General features: G+C 40.5%; 1 protein-coding gene across 1 annotated transcript in view; it reads left to right on the plus strand.

Moving 5' to 3' along the window:
* Window positions 1-15,645: 15,645 nt before the first annotated feature.
* The window catches only part of LOC126176200 (receptor-interacting serine/threonine-protein kinase 4-like), a 91,051-nt gene continuing 89,089 nt past the window's right edge, over window positions 15,646-17,607 (plus strand). Inside the window, exon 1 of the mRNA XM_049923343.1 lies at window positions 15,646-15,693. Within this exon, the coding sequence (XP_049779300.1) occupies window positions 15,665-15,693 (29 nt within the window). The 5' untranslated portion in view covers window positions 15,646-15,664. The remainder of the gene's footprint in view (window positions 15,694-17,607) is intronic.

The raw sequence follows: 17,607 nt of genomic DNA on the forward strand, positions 1-17,607 counted from the left end.
GACAGTACAACAACAGCCCGCATCTCGTGGTCGTGCGGTAGCGTTCTCGCTACCCACGCCCGGGTTCCCGGGTTCGATTCCCGGCGGGGTCAGGGATTTTCTCTGTCTCGTGATGGCTGGGTGTTGTGTGCTGTCCTTAGGTTAGTTAGGTTTAAGTAGTTCTAGGTTCTAGGGGACTGATGACCATAGATGTTAAGTCCCATAGTGCTCAGAGCCATTTGAACCATTTGAACAACAACAACAACAACAATAGGAGACGTGAGAATAACCGGTACAACCCGGGCTACTTTGACAGGAATATGACATATAACAGGCATAATTACCACCAAAACAATAACAATCCCAACATTCACCGACAGAATATGTGGAACACACAAAATTCACGCATGACAAATCATAACCCTCCACGGAATCCGCCCCCGTTCCCCAGTACAGTTATGCACTCCCCGCCACGAAGTAGCACTAACAATTGCGGCGCGCCATCAGCTGACGCGTGGGCGCCAACCGGCCGGAATGTAAACGTAGTGGAGCTGGTCAATAAACCCGGCCAAACACAGCAGACGACGGAAAACAGTCGACGACCGAGCTAAGCGCTCGTGCTTCGGTCGTGAGGTGTTGTAAGAGCGCAACGGCTGAGACGGTTTGTTTCCTCAGGTACGATGACAAAATGACATCAGAACAGGAATTAACCGACGAGATAAACGTTAAATCAGACAGTTGTGTTAAAGAATTCATACAAGCTACGGCATGGGTTAAGTTTAACGATTATGATGTACAAATTTTATTCGATACTGGTGCTGCTGCAAGTTTGATGTCAACCGCATTCTATAATGAATTGAAACAAATTATAAACATACCTACATTACCTGTACAGAATTGCCACGTGGTTAGTGCCAAAGGTACTAAATCTAAGAACATACGCATGCAAGCTCTTGTTAACTTCACATTTTCCAATACACAGTTCAAGTGTAATTTTCTGATTGTAGACAAGCTTATCGTACACTGCATCCTAGGGATGGATTTTTTGAATGAACACAAAGCAATCATAGATTTAAGTAATGGCATATGTCAATTATCCGTAGGAGAACAACTAATTAATGTTGAACTTAACAAGACGATTGAACCACGACAAAAACATTACGAATTAAGTCAATTTCAATTGGTATATCCTACCATAGTTAGTGTATGTAATTTAACACCTGAAGATTCAGACTATCAAGAGACTGAGCAGGATTTATTGTATCAGAAATGTGTCGAATCTGACTATTTAACGAAACAACAACAAGAAGAATTGTACAAATTATTATGTATTTATGCACAAGTTTTCAGTGAGAGGCCTGCTGTAATCAGAGGTTATAGCTACAAAATGGATGTTAAGCCACATAAGACTTATTGTAGGACACATTATAATATTCCATGGGCGAAGAAACCTGCAGTTTTACGTGGAATCGAGCGTATGTTGACCTGGGGTGTCATAGAAAAATCACATTCCCCTTACTGCAGTCCTATCCTGGCGGTAGGCTAGCAAGATGGCAATGTCAGATTGGTGCTAGACGCACGTGAATTCAACAAAATTATTATACCAGTTAACACAAGACCCGTCAACTTGGATGAACAGTTGCTAAAATTTTATAATGTACAATACCTAACTAATATTGACCTCCGCTTATCGTACTGGCAGGTGTCCCTTCACAGTGACAGTCGTAAATACACTGCTTTCCTTTGTGAAGGACGCTGTTATCAGTTTTGTGTGTTGCCTTTTGGTTTGCGCGTAAGCGCGGGCGTGTTCATCGAGGCGCTTGACGCCGTTCTGGGCCCGTGTTTGTTGTCACGTGTCACGGCGTACGTCGATGACATCGTCGTGGCAACAAATACGTGGGAGGAACATATTGATCTGTTACAGCAAATTTTATTTAAATTTTCACAAGCTGGAGTCACAGTAAATCTTTCGAAGTCCAAAGTAGGAAGGCGTGAAATCAAGTTTTTAGGCCATATTGTCTCGCCGGAAGGTATTCGTCCCGATTCTAAGAAGATTGATGCTATTCGTAATTTCCCTCCTCCACAAAACCGCAAACAGTTGAAAGCTTTCTTAGGTTTATCTTCTTTCTTTCGGAAGTTTGTTTCAAAACAGCTTCTGAACAGCTCTCACCTGCCAACTTTACTGAAAAAGAACGCAATTTGGAGATGGACAGAGTTTTGCCAAGCTGATTTTCAGGCTATTAAAGACGCATTGGTGAACGCACCCCTCCTCTGCCACCCTGACATGACGTCAGATTTTTGCCTAGCCACGGATTCGTCATCATACGGCCTTGGAGCTTTTCAATTTCAAATTCAGTCCGAATCAAGACAATCTGTCATCAAACCGATAAGTTTTGCGAGCCACACGCTCACTGAGTGCGAGAGGTCGTACTCGGTGACGGAACGGGAGGCTCTTGCCATTATTTGGGCATTCCGTAAGTTTCGCTACTTTCTTTGGGGTAAACATACTCGCATATACACAGACCACCAAGCCCTTTCTTTCTTGCTATCATGCAAATTGCTTCATTCACGGCTCACCCGATGGTGCCTTTCACTGCAAGAATACAGCTTCGAAATTATTTACATTAAAGGTAAATCAAACGTAGTAGCCGATGCCCTGTCCCGTTTGCCCCACGGCATACAGGATTTTTCGGAACTTTCCGAGCAAACATCAGACTTTAACATCTTACTTATGTATGATGGTACATACGCCCCATACTACCGCAATATGTGCAAGAACTTTGCTTCACTTCAGGACAGCGACCCCAGGTGGTCAAATATCAAAAAGAAATTACGTACAGATCCTCCTTCACATTTACAAAAATATTACACAATACACAAAAATGTACTTTTTCATAGGTGTACCCCAGACTCGCACCATTGGTGTGTTTGTCTACCCGACGCGCATGTTGACGATATTATTCTGTTCACACACAAAACTTGGGGACACTACGGAGTCACCAAATGCACTGATAAAATAGTACAGTACTGTTATTTTCCCAATCAATGTCGGAGAGTGTTGCAAATTGTTCGTAAATGTATCATCTGCCAAAAAGCAAAATTTTACAACCGATCATCTTTGAATGAATTACATCCTATTGTACCAACCCGACCTTTGGAGATAGTATCGTTGGATATCGCCGGACCTTATCCCAGAGCTCGTGGAGGTGTGAAATACATCGTTGCTGTATTTGATGTCTTCTCAAAATACTTAAAATTGTTTGCTATCCACACTGTCAACGCATCTGCTATTACTAGACGTTTGACTAACAGTTACTTTACAAGGTTTGGCAAACCCCACAGGATTATCACGGATAACGCACCCTATTTTACGGGAAGAAAATGGAAATCTTTTGTTGCCTTACATAACATCAAACATATTCTTACATCAGCATTTCACCCAGAAGGGAACCCCGTAGAAAGGATTTTTAGAGAGTTTGGTCAATTCATGAGAATACATTCACCTCACAAACACACAAAGTGGATCGAATTTTTAGCACCCTTTGAGCAGATAGTAAACAATTTGCCTCATGCCTCGACAGGATACCCACCACAGGAATTATTATTAAACAAACCTGAACAGAACAAGTGGGCTATGCCCACTCCAAAGCTAACCGCATCCACAACACATACACCTTTCGAAGAGAAAGTAAGACAGGCATACACTACGTTGTGCAATAAAGCCAAGATCAGGAAAGAGAAGTATGAGAAACATGTTACAAATACACAAACCTGTCAGGTTGATGACCTTGGTCTTTTGCGTTCACATCCCAAGTCTACAAAGTTAAAACAACTGAGCAGAAAATGGCAGCTATTATATTCAGGTCCTTTCAGAATAGCAAGCATACCTCACCCAGGCTGTTACTCCCTAGAATACCCGTTATCTCACAAGCCGAGGGGGCTGCATCCCCACAGACATTTGAAACCCTTTGTGCACTAAAACAACATAATATAATGATAACTAAGTTGAACATGAGGAAGTTGCTGTGAAAACGAGATCATAAATATTTGTATTGAATACACGAACATTAAGTTATACAGCCTAAGAACACAAATATTCATTTATGGAAATTATATACTGCTGTTGCACTTGTACACATAATTATGAAGAGAAGGTAAACCCAGGTGAGTACACTTACTGAATGAGAAAAGATATTCATATAGGAATGAGACCTACGCAGGTCACATTGGTTGTTAATTGTAAATTAGAAGGTGAATCAACAACTAGTTAGTTATTTCAAGGCACTACAATGAGAGGAAATAATAGCTATTGAGGTCAGTAATGACATATGTATGTAGCAGAATGAATGAGGACGTAAGAATGAATGATCAGTATGAATGAGTTAATATTTAGGTTAATATAAGAAGGTAAGTTACTGTGTAGTAGTTGATGGAGACAAGAGAATATTTGAGGAAGATATTATTGGAAGTTTATGAGAATGGAAGGGCCCCACGTATTTGATGTATTAATGTTTGATGAGGAATATGTTTAATGTATAAGAATATATATATTATGATGAATATGTGAGTAAGGAATGAGTGAGAATGTTTGGTAATATTGTGCTACATAGAGAAGTGAGTAAACAGTCTACATCTTTAAGATTACATAAGAATTTCAGTTTGAGAGAAAACATTTGTGATGAGTTAAAACACGTGAGTACAAGGCGTTAAAGGTGAATCTATTTTCAGTGCCCTTTGAAAATGAACGAATGCAAGAAAAGCAGAGTGAACATAATGATGATTACAGCTGTGGAAAAAAGTGTAATAAGAATGTAACTTGGAAACACATTAGCCTTAATTTATTTCAGAAGTGTAACTTAGTAAACTTTCGTTAAGTTTTGTTAAGCCATTGTGTGGAAGAAAACATTTATATTTCGTGTTCAGACACGAGAATGGTATTTTAAGTAACTTAAGTAGAAATATAGTTTTTACACAGCCCTCATGTGAATACATTTGTATAAAATTTTTTATTTTACGAAAGTGAAATTTAGTGCCATGTTAGTCTTTATTATACTTACACACAACAGAAAACCATGAGGAAACAAAAGATAGGAGAGTTATTAAGGCCGTTTTGCGATTCGTACAACACCTCCACTTAACCGAACAGATGACAAAATTACATCTACGTTGAAGACATTTGACTTTTCAGGCTATGCAAGGTAAGTGCAAAGGAGCAGTGACCATCCGTGCAGCCGACGTCGATCAACGGACCGAGCGAGGTGGCGCAGTGGTTAGCACACTGGACTCGCATTCGGGAGGTCGACGGTTCAATCCCGTCTCCAGCCATCCTGATTTAGGTTTTCCGTGATTTCTCTAAATCGTTTCAGGCAAATGGCGGGATGGTTCCTTTGAAAGGGCACTGCCGATTTCCTTCCCAATCCTTCCCTAACCCGAGCTTGTGCTCCGTCTCTAATGACCTCGTTGTCGACGGGACGTTAAACACTAACCACCACCACCACCACCACCGAGCAACGGACACTGAGAGACATTTTACTGTCAATTATAATACAATGTTCTTTATTTATGATTAATAGAAAGAAATGATATATATACACCACATACATGATGTTCATGGTTGAACTCTTGAGAGGAAATTTGATATGTTATCGTATAATACACATTATGAGAGAGACAATCTCTCAGATACATTTTCCATTTGTATTGACGGTATCCACAAGAAGTGGAGATATTGAGGAAGTACTGAGCAGATATGCGATTCACTCATGCAAGGATTTGTTAAGGTATAATACACTAAGTCATATGAATAATCACAACACAAACAGAGAATCTGTCATGATGTTACACTACACAGACTTGACGTAAGGACACTTACATTTACCCATGATTTGGTAAATTGTAAGCACCTCCTTTCACACACCCCTTGAAGGTGATGCAAACGTTATAATGTATTATGTTCTTTTTTTTATGTATTAGCTGTAGGATTTGGCAGTTTTTAGGTAGTGAATAGTTTCTTCCAGTCTATCTTTCTTTCTTTCTCCATTATCCTACCACCTACTGCAGCTGGGTATTGTTTGTTTATGGAATGTAAGAATATATTGTGTGACAGTAAACTTTCAGGTATGAATAAGAAGACATGAAGAAAACTGAATATTGATGGCATTACAAGCCTGGTCAACCACTAGCCAGCCAAGATGTGGAATCAAAAGAAAGAAAGAAATAATAAATGAAGGAAAGCCCGTGCTTTTAAACATTAAGTCTTATATCCCTTGGCACGCCCAAACCTGAATAAAAAATTAATACCCCAATAAAAGAAAGCCCATGGGACTTAGTATAATTTTTTTAGTGTAAATATTTCATATGCATATTCTTGTAAATTTATATGTATTTGTATATGTATAAAAACTTTGCATATTGTCAACATATTTTGAAATGTGACCACGAAATGTAAGCTTTCAGAATTAACGATGTAAACATGCTTGGACAAAGTTAACTTTGTTAAAATGTAAATATGGCAAAAAGTGTTGCAAACTGTGTTAAACAGTGAACGTTATAAACGACGAATTTTGTGTTGTTTGTGAAACTTATGGTGCATAAACCAAATAACTGTTTGTAAATCGATATAAACTGCAATGTACTTCGACGATAATGAGGATTTTCACACTGCAAATGAACGTTTGTTGGCAAGTGTAAACAACGTGGTGAAACACCTGAAACACCTACCTTTGCGAACATCGACGCCGTTGTTCCTGGCCGGCCTTCAGATGCTTTGGAGACAATAAACTCAGCACCTGTCGTAGGCGAAAAACTACATCGACCATATACGCCCCGGGAACAATAGTCATGAAAACGCACAAGGACCTGGAGTGTTGTGTCGTAACAGAAGACATGGACGTTGCTTCAGATCACGCACACGCTCAATCTTATGGAGTCATCGGACGTAACACGCCATTTATGCTGGAATAACAACTTGTAATGAACACTATGTGAAAGTGAATACTGTTCAAGACTGTCATAACACAGCGATTTTGAAACTGCCGCACGCGAAATTCAGTGATGCTACTGCGCGTGCGCAAAGACTACTTGCTGCCAGAGATGCATTGGGAAACCAACGCTGGGAGCACACAACATTAACTGCGCTGGCGAGCAGCTTTTTCAAACAAACTGTATGTAAATATATATATTAATTGTGTACAAAGGATCCAAACTGTAATAATTGTATTTAGTATATAGGTTTAGAAAGTAAGTGTTGGGAAAGATTATCCCCTTTGGATGCACGTGGCCTTTCCAAGGAAAATATGCATATATTGACTTTTAGGTTTGCTAGCCTGCCACGATAAATGTTTTAGCGTGACAGTCGAGGGGGTGATGTAGCGGGACTTTGAATTTCGCCGCGCTACACTCGTTCCCTCAGATAAAAAATATCCCGTCGCAGTGGTATGAGCGCTCGACGGCAGAGAAACTACTAAAATTGTAACTTTTTTTGTTTTCTATACGTTTCTTAATTGTCTCTTGATAGCCGGAGCTTAAGGCAGACGTGATCTGATGAAGACGTTAAAAAAAACTTATTAGCTAGTCTTGATCTGATTTTAATGTGTAGACATGTTGTGGAAGTTGTTAAGAAATTCGGAGGATGGAAGTAGCAAAGTAAATTAAATTGCATACAGTATCAAGATGTTTTTAATTGGTATAAATTAGTGATTCCTGGTATATTGCAAGATTTCGGAGCAGACTTTTCACGCAGAAATGAAGGAGATTTTTGAACACCTGGACGCCACCCGAAAGAAGACAAGTTAACCTGGTAAAGGATGATCTCTCATCTACGCCACTTCCCCCTGTCAGTTACATTTTGTTATTCTCTGTTTCTTTTCAGTAAGTTTTGTAGTGGAAATTGGTTTAACTTTTGCTCAAAAACGCCACAAGGACTACCCCAACTATAGCTTTTCTGTAATACGAAGTCCGATTTGCATTTCATTCTTTCCTTTTTTCACCGTCATTTACGATTTTAAACCCCCCCTTTTTATTCACCATTTCTTCCCACATTTTCAACCTCTTTTTTCTTTTTCTTTTATTCTCTCTTTTCTTTTTTTTATTAACCACTACACTTCGGTGACTGTTATATCCTTCTTCAGTTTCTGTGAGGCCTTGATTATATTGTCTAAGTCTGCTGTGTTGGCCATAAAAAACACTGCCTTAAGTATGTGACCACCTGCGTTTAGCAAACCCCTTTTCAAAGAGCTCATGAGACTAACTCCACTGTTACTTGCGTCAGTGCGTCAGTATCCATGTCAAACCAGAGTATTGGCTTTGATGTTCCAAACGTTAGTATCCACTTATTAGCCATCGGTTGTACCACTGTCTCCTCCTTCTGGTTAGACATGGGTATCATGGAGATGAAACGCAAAATATGATCATTTATTGTCTGGTTTTTCATCATAATTTGCAGTTGTTCTCTAATTGAAGAATATCGTTTTCTATTACCCAAACATTACTGTCCACAGATGATCTGACATTACCATGTCTGGCTGTTGTCTGAAGAATGTATAATTTCTTAGAGGACTTAACTGGAAGGCTTCTAGCATCTCACAACTTAATACGATGAGGTTTCCCTATTCCCTTTCCCCCCGTTCTGAGTTTCTTAATATGTAATAATCGGCACAACTTTCTTTATCACAGTCTCTAGTGTTCATAACTTTAGAATACTTTCATTAATGATCGCTCGTGTCTCTGTTTCTGCCTGTTGGTTGGGTATTGATACCGTGGAGACAAAACACGAAAAATGATCTCTTACTGTTTGCACATTATGGTTTTCCACTGGTTTTGAGAAAAAGGACCGAGTATGTCCGTGCAAGTAATCTGAAATGGTTTATCTGTCTCTGGTAACTTCTGCAATGTAGTCTTTTGACGACTGAATTTCTCTCTCTGCACGCACGGGATATAATTTTTTATGTAACTGTCGATAATTCTGCGTAATATCCACCAGTAATTTTGTACAACTCTGTGTTCCGTAGCTTGACAGCTGCTGTGTCCAGCTGAATTTGCATCATGAGCTTGCCTGAAAACTTGGTTTTGTAATTTTGCTGGTACCACTACACATAAACCACATTCTGTCTTCAGATATTTTTGGGGACAATGATAACCAGTTGCTCAGGGGCTTCTACATCGTTCTACGATCCGATCACACAGCTGTTAATTTATGAACACTGGTTTTTGTAAATAAATATATGCTATATTCCTCCTCAGTGTACTTAAACTGACTGTCCTAGCGTTGCACAGACTGTCTTGAAGTGCCAGTCTAAATCATCGGTTTTCAGTACCTCTAATCTGGCTTTCAAAGTACCGTGTGATAGCTTTACTTATTCGGAACTTAAGTTATCAGTGCTGACAGGGATTACATTGCCTCCATCAAATTCATATTTGTAGGACAGCATTGTTCTTTATCTAATTCTTCAATGTCAGGCAAATGTTCAGCTACAGAAACATAAAGAATTAAACAGCAGATTAGCCCCTTAGTCTACGAGACGAATTCACATGTGCCCTTTGATATGATTTGCCATGAGCTGACTTTAAGGGACCTCGTTCGCAGTTTAGGTGGCTGGCTGTAGCATATGAGCGATCTTTGCTTTCCGGCTATAAAACTGACATGATACGGTGTTCTATCCACTACAGTTACACGCCATTGCAAGTCAATTTGGTGTATCATGCAACCAGGAAATCTAAACCAAGGATAACTTAATAGCTGCTGCAAACTACTGTATAGGCAGTACCCCATAAAGTAACCCCGATCCCCTCCATTCGGAATTCCAGCATTGCTGAAAAGAGTGAATTAACATTACTGAACATATGATGCTTAACATCCAGCATGGCGGATTTACTTCTGTTTCGCCAATTATACGCTTACTTGCCACTGACACTTGAGAGCCAGTATCTAATAAGAATTTCGACAGCTAGCCTTTCACGTAGGCAGTCAGCAAAATTGTCTGCCACTGATTCTGCACAGAGTTGATACATACTAACCTTCAGTGGACACATTGCTACCCATCCTGTTTATTGCCACCCATCCTGTTTAATGGCTGGGTACCAGGTGCACCATGTGACCACCTTTCAGTCTCTTCGAACCTTTGCATGTAAAATGTGGAAACCGTTTATTATTGGCATTGTTGATTTGTAAAATTATGCCTTATGTGACGTGGATGATCACATTTAAAACACGTGACATCTTTATTAAATACCACTTTCTTTTCCTATGGTTTTGTCGCCACATCAGTTCCATCTACTACTACCAAAGTGGCCACCCCTTCACTCAACGTCTTTGGGAGTTCCGTGTGCCCCTACGTAACATTCCCTGATAAACCCCACAAAAAGTGCTCTCTGCTCGGCATCCTGCAATATAATGCTATTAGCCATATCGCCCCGTAATTTTATAATGTACATTTTTTGAATGTTGTCTACAAAACTTTCTATTGAATCCCCGTGTCTATGAAAGATCCCGTTAAGTTTCTCATGATGGTATCTCCATGTATTTTATTTCCTACGTCTTTCCCGTAGCTCTTCTCTCAAGTCGTCAAATGACTGCATTCATTAATCGTTCGCGGTGCATTTCATAAGCCCTGGAAACCCTAGCAGACTTTGGTCTCGTATACTCAACGACTGCTCATTATTCCATACATCTGTCAGTTGTATCCAAATTATCATGAAACACAAAGATACCTACCGTCAATTTACTAGCAAATGGGGTTGCCAACAAAGCAGTGTTTGTATCGAGGTAGGTACACTTGGATGTGCCCATTCCCTCCTTTCCTCGCTTTGTTTAATATTTCTGCCTGTAACTGTTACCTGATTAGGCAAATATTGAATCGCGTTTGAGCCTAAAGCTTTTTATCCCTACTGTCTACTTAATAACAACAGAAGTATACAGTATTTCCAAAATAAAATAAAAGAGAAGGTTAAAGGATAGGGAAACAACCACACAGAGCCAGAAAACTAATTTCGGCCCTTACTCGTACCACTGCAAACGACATGCCTGTTGCAGATCCAGAGAACTGGCCGCTGTGTTCAGATAGTAATCCATCTTCATCTTCAGAAGTTCGTCTGATATCAGTAGTAACATGTGTAGCAGGATGAGGCACACTTCTGACATCAATTATCAAGGGTTGGCTGGATGTGAATACGGATGCAGAGGTAGGGCGACCAGATGCAATTGTTTAAAAAGGACGACAAACAGCTTCAAAAACGAGGACAAAGGAAGAAAAAAGAGGAGACATCAAACGGGTCAACTGCAGACCATACCACTCGTCAGCTTTGGACAAGTCACGTGACTGCCGGCAATTACCGGTAAAATTAGTAGTTAATTGTTACTGATGGTCAGGTGGTGGTTAAGTGAGTAATATAAAAAAAATTAAAAATGTTGATTGTGATGACAGTGTGGCGTCAAGTGTTTTGTTGTGTCAACAACACGGAATTGTTTACAAAGCGAAAAACGTAAGACCATTCACCTCCCTTCACTCGACGCACCGCTACCAACATCTACAATTCAAGCAGCAGCTGACGACATATAAACTGCACTTTAACCTTCAGAATACAAATAAATTGAATGACTATGAAACAATGAAATAAAACCATGACAGTAAATCTGTCGAGTTATTTCTTACCTTCATTAGCCACCGAGACGTACGTTCCGGCTCCACATGTCTTACATTCCGCTTCAAATTCATTTCTCCCTTTCTTAAAGCCGGATATTTGCAGGAAAGGACATCAGAAAATGTACACTTTCGTTTAGGCATAGCCAAATATTTTACGTAACTCACTCGGTTAAAAATTACACTCACAAATCGCACGTGCACTACAGGAAGCCAAGCCAATACAAAGCGAAGATACGAAATGAAAATTTTAAATAATCGATATTTGCATTCGCTTATAGGTCGATCAACGATAACATCAACGATTCTGGTGCCACCTACTAACACCGCCTTCGAGCGTGTTTATCACGAAGGCTGTGCCAATAGTTAAAGTATTTAAGAAAAGAGCAATAGAACGGGACGAATTACAAATTTAACTGCATTACGCTCAACTTTGCGAAAAAGCCGGACACTGTAAAAATCCGCCCGGAACCTGGACAAAGAGCTAAAAAGGAGGACGTGTCCGGATAATCCGGACGTCTGGTCACCCTATGCAGAGGCAGCAGAAGAATATAGTACATCTGCGTTAGGAGGTCCTCTATTCCAGTTTATTTACAATTATTGGACTTCGAAACTGCTGGCATCGAAGGCGAGTGAAGTTCATACACGTCATTGCGTCACCAGCCTGATGTTGCCAGGTGACTGAGCTGAACATGTGCCTGTTCTGTGCATGCTGCACCAAAGGGAGGCTCACGTTTCGTGCCCGGTGGCATACGGGCCTCAAGTGGCTTCTCCACTGCGAATACGTCAGACTACCGTGCCCAGTACTTGCAGGGCATCGAAGTGTTCCGTCGATACCTTAATATAGGCCTCATGCCATAGTTTCGAGAAGATGCCAGAGTGCCTGGGCGCCAAGATGCTCAGGAGTTCGGGGTCTGTATCGGTAGTGGCGGTAGCGTCATTGATGTGGCATTGCAACATAGGCTGGACATGTCCTTCGGTTAGTTAGGTTTAAGTAGTTCTAAGTTCTAGGGGACTGATGCCCTCAGAAGTTAAGTCCCCTAGTGCTCAGAGCCATTTGAACCATTTTGAGACTAGGGAAGGACGGGGAAGGAAATTGGCCGTGCTCCTTAGGAACCATTACGGCATTTTCCTGGAGCGATTTAGGGAAATCATGGAAAACCCAAATCAGGATTATCGGACGCGGGATTGAACCGTCGTCCTACCGAATGCGAGTCCTGTGTGCTAACCACTGCGCCACCTCGCTCGGTCTGAAATAGAGGAAATGACTATAGTACCTGTCGTCACATAGCAGTCAGTCAGACCGGGAAGACACCTCTAATGCTGGTTCCAGAGCACAGACGCGCGAGACGATGACGTGGAAGAGAGTTGCTGCTAAGGCGGTGCTCACAACATAGGTGGGCGACTGGCATAGGCAGATGTTCAGTGTTCTGGAACTCTGTCTCACGCTCCAAGTACTGCTACAATGCAATGCACTACAACAGAAATACGTTTTCTGAATGTAATATTGATGTTTGCTGTCTGTAGACCATGCAGCAGGATGCAGTCCTGTTGTCTGTAGCAGTAGAGAGTAGCTAGTGGAATCTCTTGGTAAAAAAGGTATTCCTGTTGTGATTTCCTTTGTTTGTTATTCTGTGTCATTGCGGTTGCCCAATTACAATGTACTATCGGCTGAAATTGGAAAGGTTCCGATTTCTATTCTACTGTTTTTAGTTGGTGCCCATTTGTGTGTCATACTGGCTGAGTCAGATTCACGTTTACGTATAATATTTGCTTAAAATTACTTTCACATTTTATTACTTACAATTGTGCGACACCCACTTTTACCTAAGAATTACTTCAGAGCAAAATACTGTTGGTTTCGTATTAACCGCCAACCATTTCTATCGATGCCATTGTCCATGTGTGCTAAATTCATATATTGTTAAATAAATACTACTGGTAAATAAGCCTAGGCTTGCACGTACCCCAGAACGAATCTCACTGCATTTAAATGTTACGTTACACGTTCAGGGATACATTTTGCTGCAATTCCTTGTGTGAATCTCTTCAACTTCAGCGCGAAGGTTGCTGAAGACGGTAGTGTGAAATGTGTGAGATGAGCATCATTTACCTCTTTGCAAGTACACATCTCGCACACTTTGACCAAGCCACTAATATTCTCATTACAGCTGTCTCTCGAATGCATTGTATCATGTGCTACGCCACACAAAACACTACCATGCACTAACAAGTAATGGAAACCACAAACAAACCAAGCACAAAGGCAAAAAGACAAAATTCGGTTAGTCTCATACTAATAACAGCCAGAAAAATGAGTCAGAGATTTTCGTTAGTATAAAAGATATTTTCAGTCATTAAACGTCATGCAAAATGTTAAACGTTTCATCATAAGTTAACAAGGAACTATGCAAATGGGAACTACAAGCAGTTTAGCCATTGTCCAAAATATACTTTAGCCTCCAATATTTATATACATAAAAGAAACGAAGGTTATGGAAGAGGAGGAAGTTGGTTTTCAGCCTAGCGGTGTATGGCGCCGCAGTCATGGACTGTGCGGCTGGTCCCGGCGGAGGTTCGAGTCCTCCCTCGGGCATGGGTGTGTGTGTTTGTCCTTAGGATAGTTTATTAAGTAGTGTGTAAGCTTATGGAATGATGATCTCAGCAGTTAAGTCCCATAAGATTATTTTTTTTAAAAAAAGAAGTTGGTTTCTCACACACTATGTTGCTAATTCTGACAACTAGGAATTTTCCGTGGGAGAACAAATGAGATGGCACACAAGACTGGACCAAAACTATAACTTTCTTAAAAATTTTATTGTACTGGTCAACGTCTCAATAACAAGAAGTCGTAGGACATGTTATTAAGGAAGTCTGTGGTACATATCAGGGATAACATTCCAGTAATAGTTCCGTACATAAAGATGGAACAAGAACCAAGACTGACAAACAGTATTATATATAAGGGAGTAAAATTATGTAATAAATTGCCCAAGACATGAAAGACATTACTCAAATACGTTCAAGAAGGCAGCTAATTAAGTCTTCATAACTTTACAACCAAGGATTACTTAGAGGACTCACAGTATTGGTTAACAATGAACGAAGTTCAGTAAAACATGCTGGCGTATTTCAGTACATAATCACAGTTCACTACCTTTGCAAGAGGATCATGGGTCAGCATATAAAGTGCATGGTAGTAATGTCTTGCTGATGCAGTGTTTCTTTTCAGCTGGACAGAGGGCCGGACAGGAAGGAAACACGGAACGCACTTGAATTTTGGCGCCCCTGGCATTGCTTATTCGATCAGGCTGGATTTATCGTAAGGGGCATAGCAGCATCTTCATCATCACTGGGTGTCCTTAATGTGTGCGACGATGAAGAGTAAAATTATCTTTTTATATTATTATTTACAATCAGAAGATATTTGTGTGTAAATCAAAGAACAGTGTATAAGAGGGACCGACCGAACGACGCGGTGCAGCTTTTACCGCTGTAATTTTATATTCGGGAGGACGGTGCTCCCTCGGTTCGCCCATCCCGATGTGTGTTTTCCGAGGTTTTCTTAAACCACTTCAAGCAAATGCCGGCACGTTTCCTGCATCAAGGCCACTGCCGACCACATGTCCTATCCTTATAGAGCATACTTAAATATTTTGGGTATGTCTGTATCATGAGCTATTGAATTTTATTGTATAGTCATGACAACTCATATATCAGTGACAGACGAATCACTGAATGAAATAAATAAGTACGTTCTATCATTTCAGTCTTTTCAGTAAATTACGGTCTCATAACAGACTCATGATGACATAAAATGCGAGGTGAAGTTACATATTTCATGTACATATTTAGCTCCACGCTGAATGAAGTCCATTGCGGTAGCAGTCTACTGTCTGCCGCTGCCGCCCTCGTGCTGGAATGGCCGCGCATAGTCCACTAGGCTTCGCATGTCCACCGCCTAAAGTGTGCAGCGCTGCAAAGTGCCGGCGCGCCTCAGTGTACTTGGGGACAGCACGGGACACTATTCTCACTGTGGCCCTCACGCTATGCTCCGTCGATGGTGGCGCAGGCTCGTGTAAGTGATACGGTGGTGTGTGGCGAGCAGTCACACTGTGACAGTTATCGTAAACAGTCTGATCTTTTATCTACTTCATTTCCGGCTCCGATGTATGATGGCACTCGTCTATCTCCTCATCCCTTATATTAATGGTAAAATATCAAATGTTAGTGATAAATTAACCAAGGTTTGGCGTAAGTTTGTACTGTACAACTTATGTCTGATTAAAGCACTGTATGTAGCCAACGCAATTAATATTTCTAAGAAAGTTGAAGGAATGGCAATGAAAACTGCCGGTCTATAGCGACCATAATAATGGCATAGCACACGTCACATTTTTTTGCTTGTGCCATCGGGGGTCAATGTTTGGCAATAGAGTCGTAAGTGATCGCTTAGAACATGTAAGTCGGAAAGTAAGACAATTTCATTTAAGCTGTTTCGTGGCTACGTGTTGCTTTGCATGGTCAGTGTTCCAATTATCTAACCAGAACAGTCTACATACTGGGCGCTGTCCAAGAGGGTACAGAACTTCTGTGCCTATCTAATCTAGTGTTTACGGTTGCCGTCGGGCTTACGTGAATGCAGCTAGCTCATTCATTTGTAGCACTTTTGTTAGGGAGAATGTGTTATTAACGTAGTAATTATGGAGAGAAATATTATAGTGTTTTTTATTCAATTCGCAAATGCATTAATACGTGCTCTTTATGCGTTATAAGTAATCGGATTAAGCTCACTTATATGCAGACAAAAGTCTGGATTGACGAACAAGGTTATGATATTAAGAACATCAATGATCCTAAAGGAGAATAGGACACTTTGATTAAAATTACTAGTCCGAGCCCCAGAAGATTTGTCAAAGGTAGTTTGGGAGTGTAATTACACCATTTGCGGATGTTCAGACTAGTGACGAAACCAACGAATTTGAATGTAAGCAAATTGTATGTGGTCACGCAATGATTCTTAGCTTAGCTTGAGGTCTGGATTAGGCTGGAATAAAATCGATTAGCCTATACGGGCAATAATGACGTTAAATATGTTTGTTTGCAAATCTTAGTACTTTCAGAATGTGTAAATTTTGGAGGTGTAGATTGGGAAGGAACCTAAGAGTACAGCTTTAAAATTACGGAGCTTTCGGTTTTATGACAGCATTCTTCATGACCGTATTTGTTACCGAGTAGTTTCGTACACTGTCAGGAACGTTTAGCGGAAGCTATTCTCTCATTGACTGGGCCATCTTGTCCAATCGGGAAACACATGTTGCCAACTGTCGTTCCGTACTTTGTGTTCCCATTTAAATATAATTTTCAATGCCGAACATGGCAGTACTTATTTTAGATTAGATGTAATTACCTACATTTCAGTACCGTAGATATGATTCTAATATATGTCAATGTCTTCTTAACTAAATCAAAAGTTTTAATCTTTGTCGGGAGTACAGATTACTAAATTGCACTACGTGAAATAATTTCAGTGTGAAGAATTTAAAAACAGATCCATGTTTCGGATTAGGGATGCCACGGAACATGAACTGAATATCACTGCCTCCCTATGTAACCAATTCAAATTAGGTTATATACGATATTGAAATGCCTGTCATTCAGAAACACGATGCAAAGTCCCTTAGAACATGCATGCATGTCCGAAGGAGCCTTGCATCGTATTTCTGAATAGCTTAGGCACTGCAATATCGTATTTACCTCCCGACGCTACGAAATCGACTTCAGTGTAAAATATCTCCCCTGTACGGAAATATACGTAATGGATGTAAGAGTACAGGATGTAAACACACGGTTGACGACATACTTAAGTTTGGGTGTATTTTTAAGTCTTGCTCGGATAGCCGAATGGTAAGGCGACCGCTAATGAGCAGGAAATACCGGTTTGAGTCCCGGTCCGGCACAAATTTTCATTGTCATTCCAGAATACAGCTGG

Source organism: Schistocerca cancellata, chromosome 3, assembly GCF_023864275.1.
Source record: "Schistocerca cancellata isolate TAMUIC-IGC-003103 chromosome 3, iqSchCanc2.1, whole genome shotgun sequence".
In the NCBI taxonomy this organism is placed as follows: Eukaryota; Metazoa; Arthropoda; class Insecta; order Orthoptera; family Acrididae; genus Schistocerca; species Schistocerca cancellata.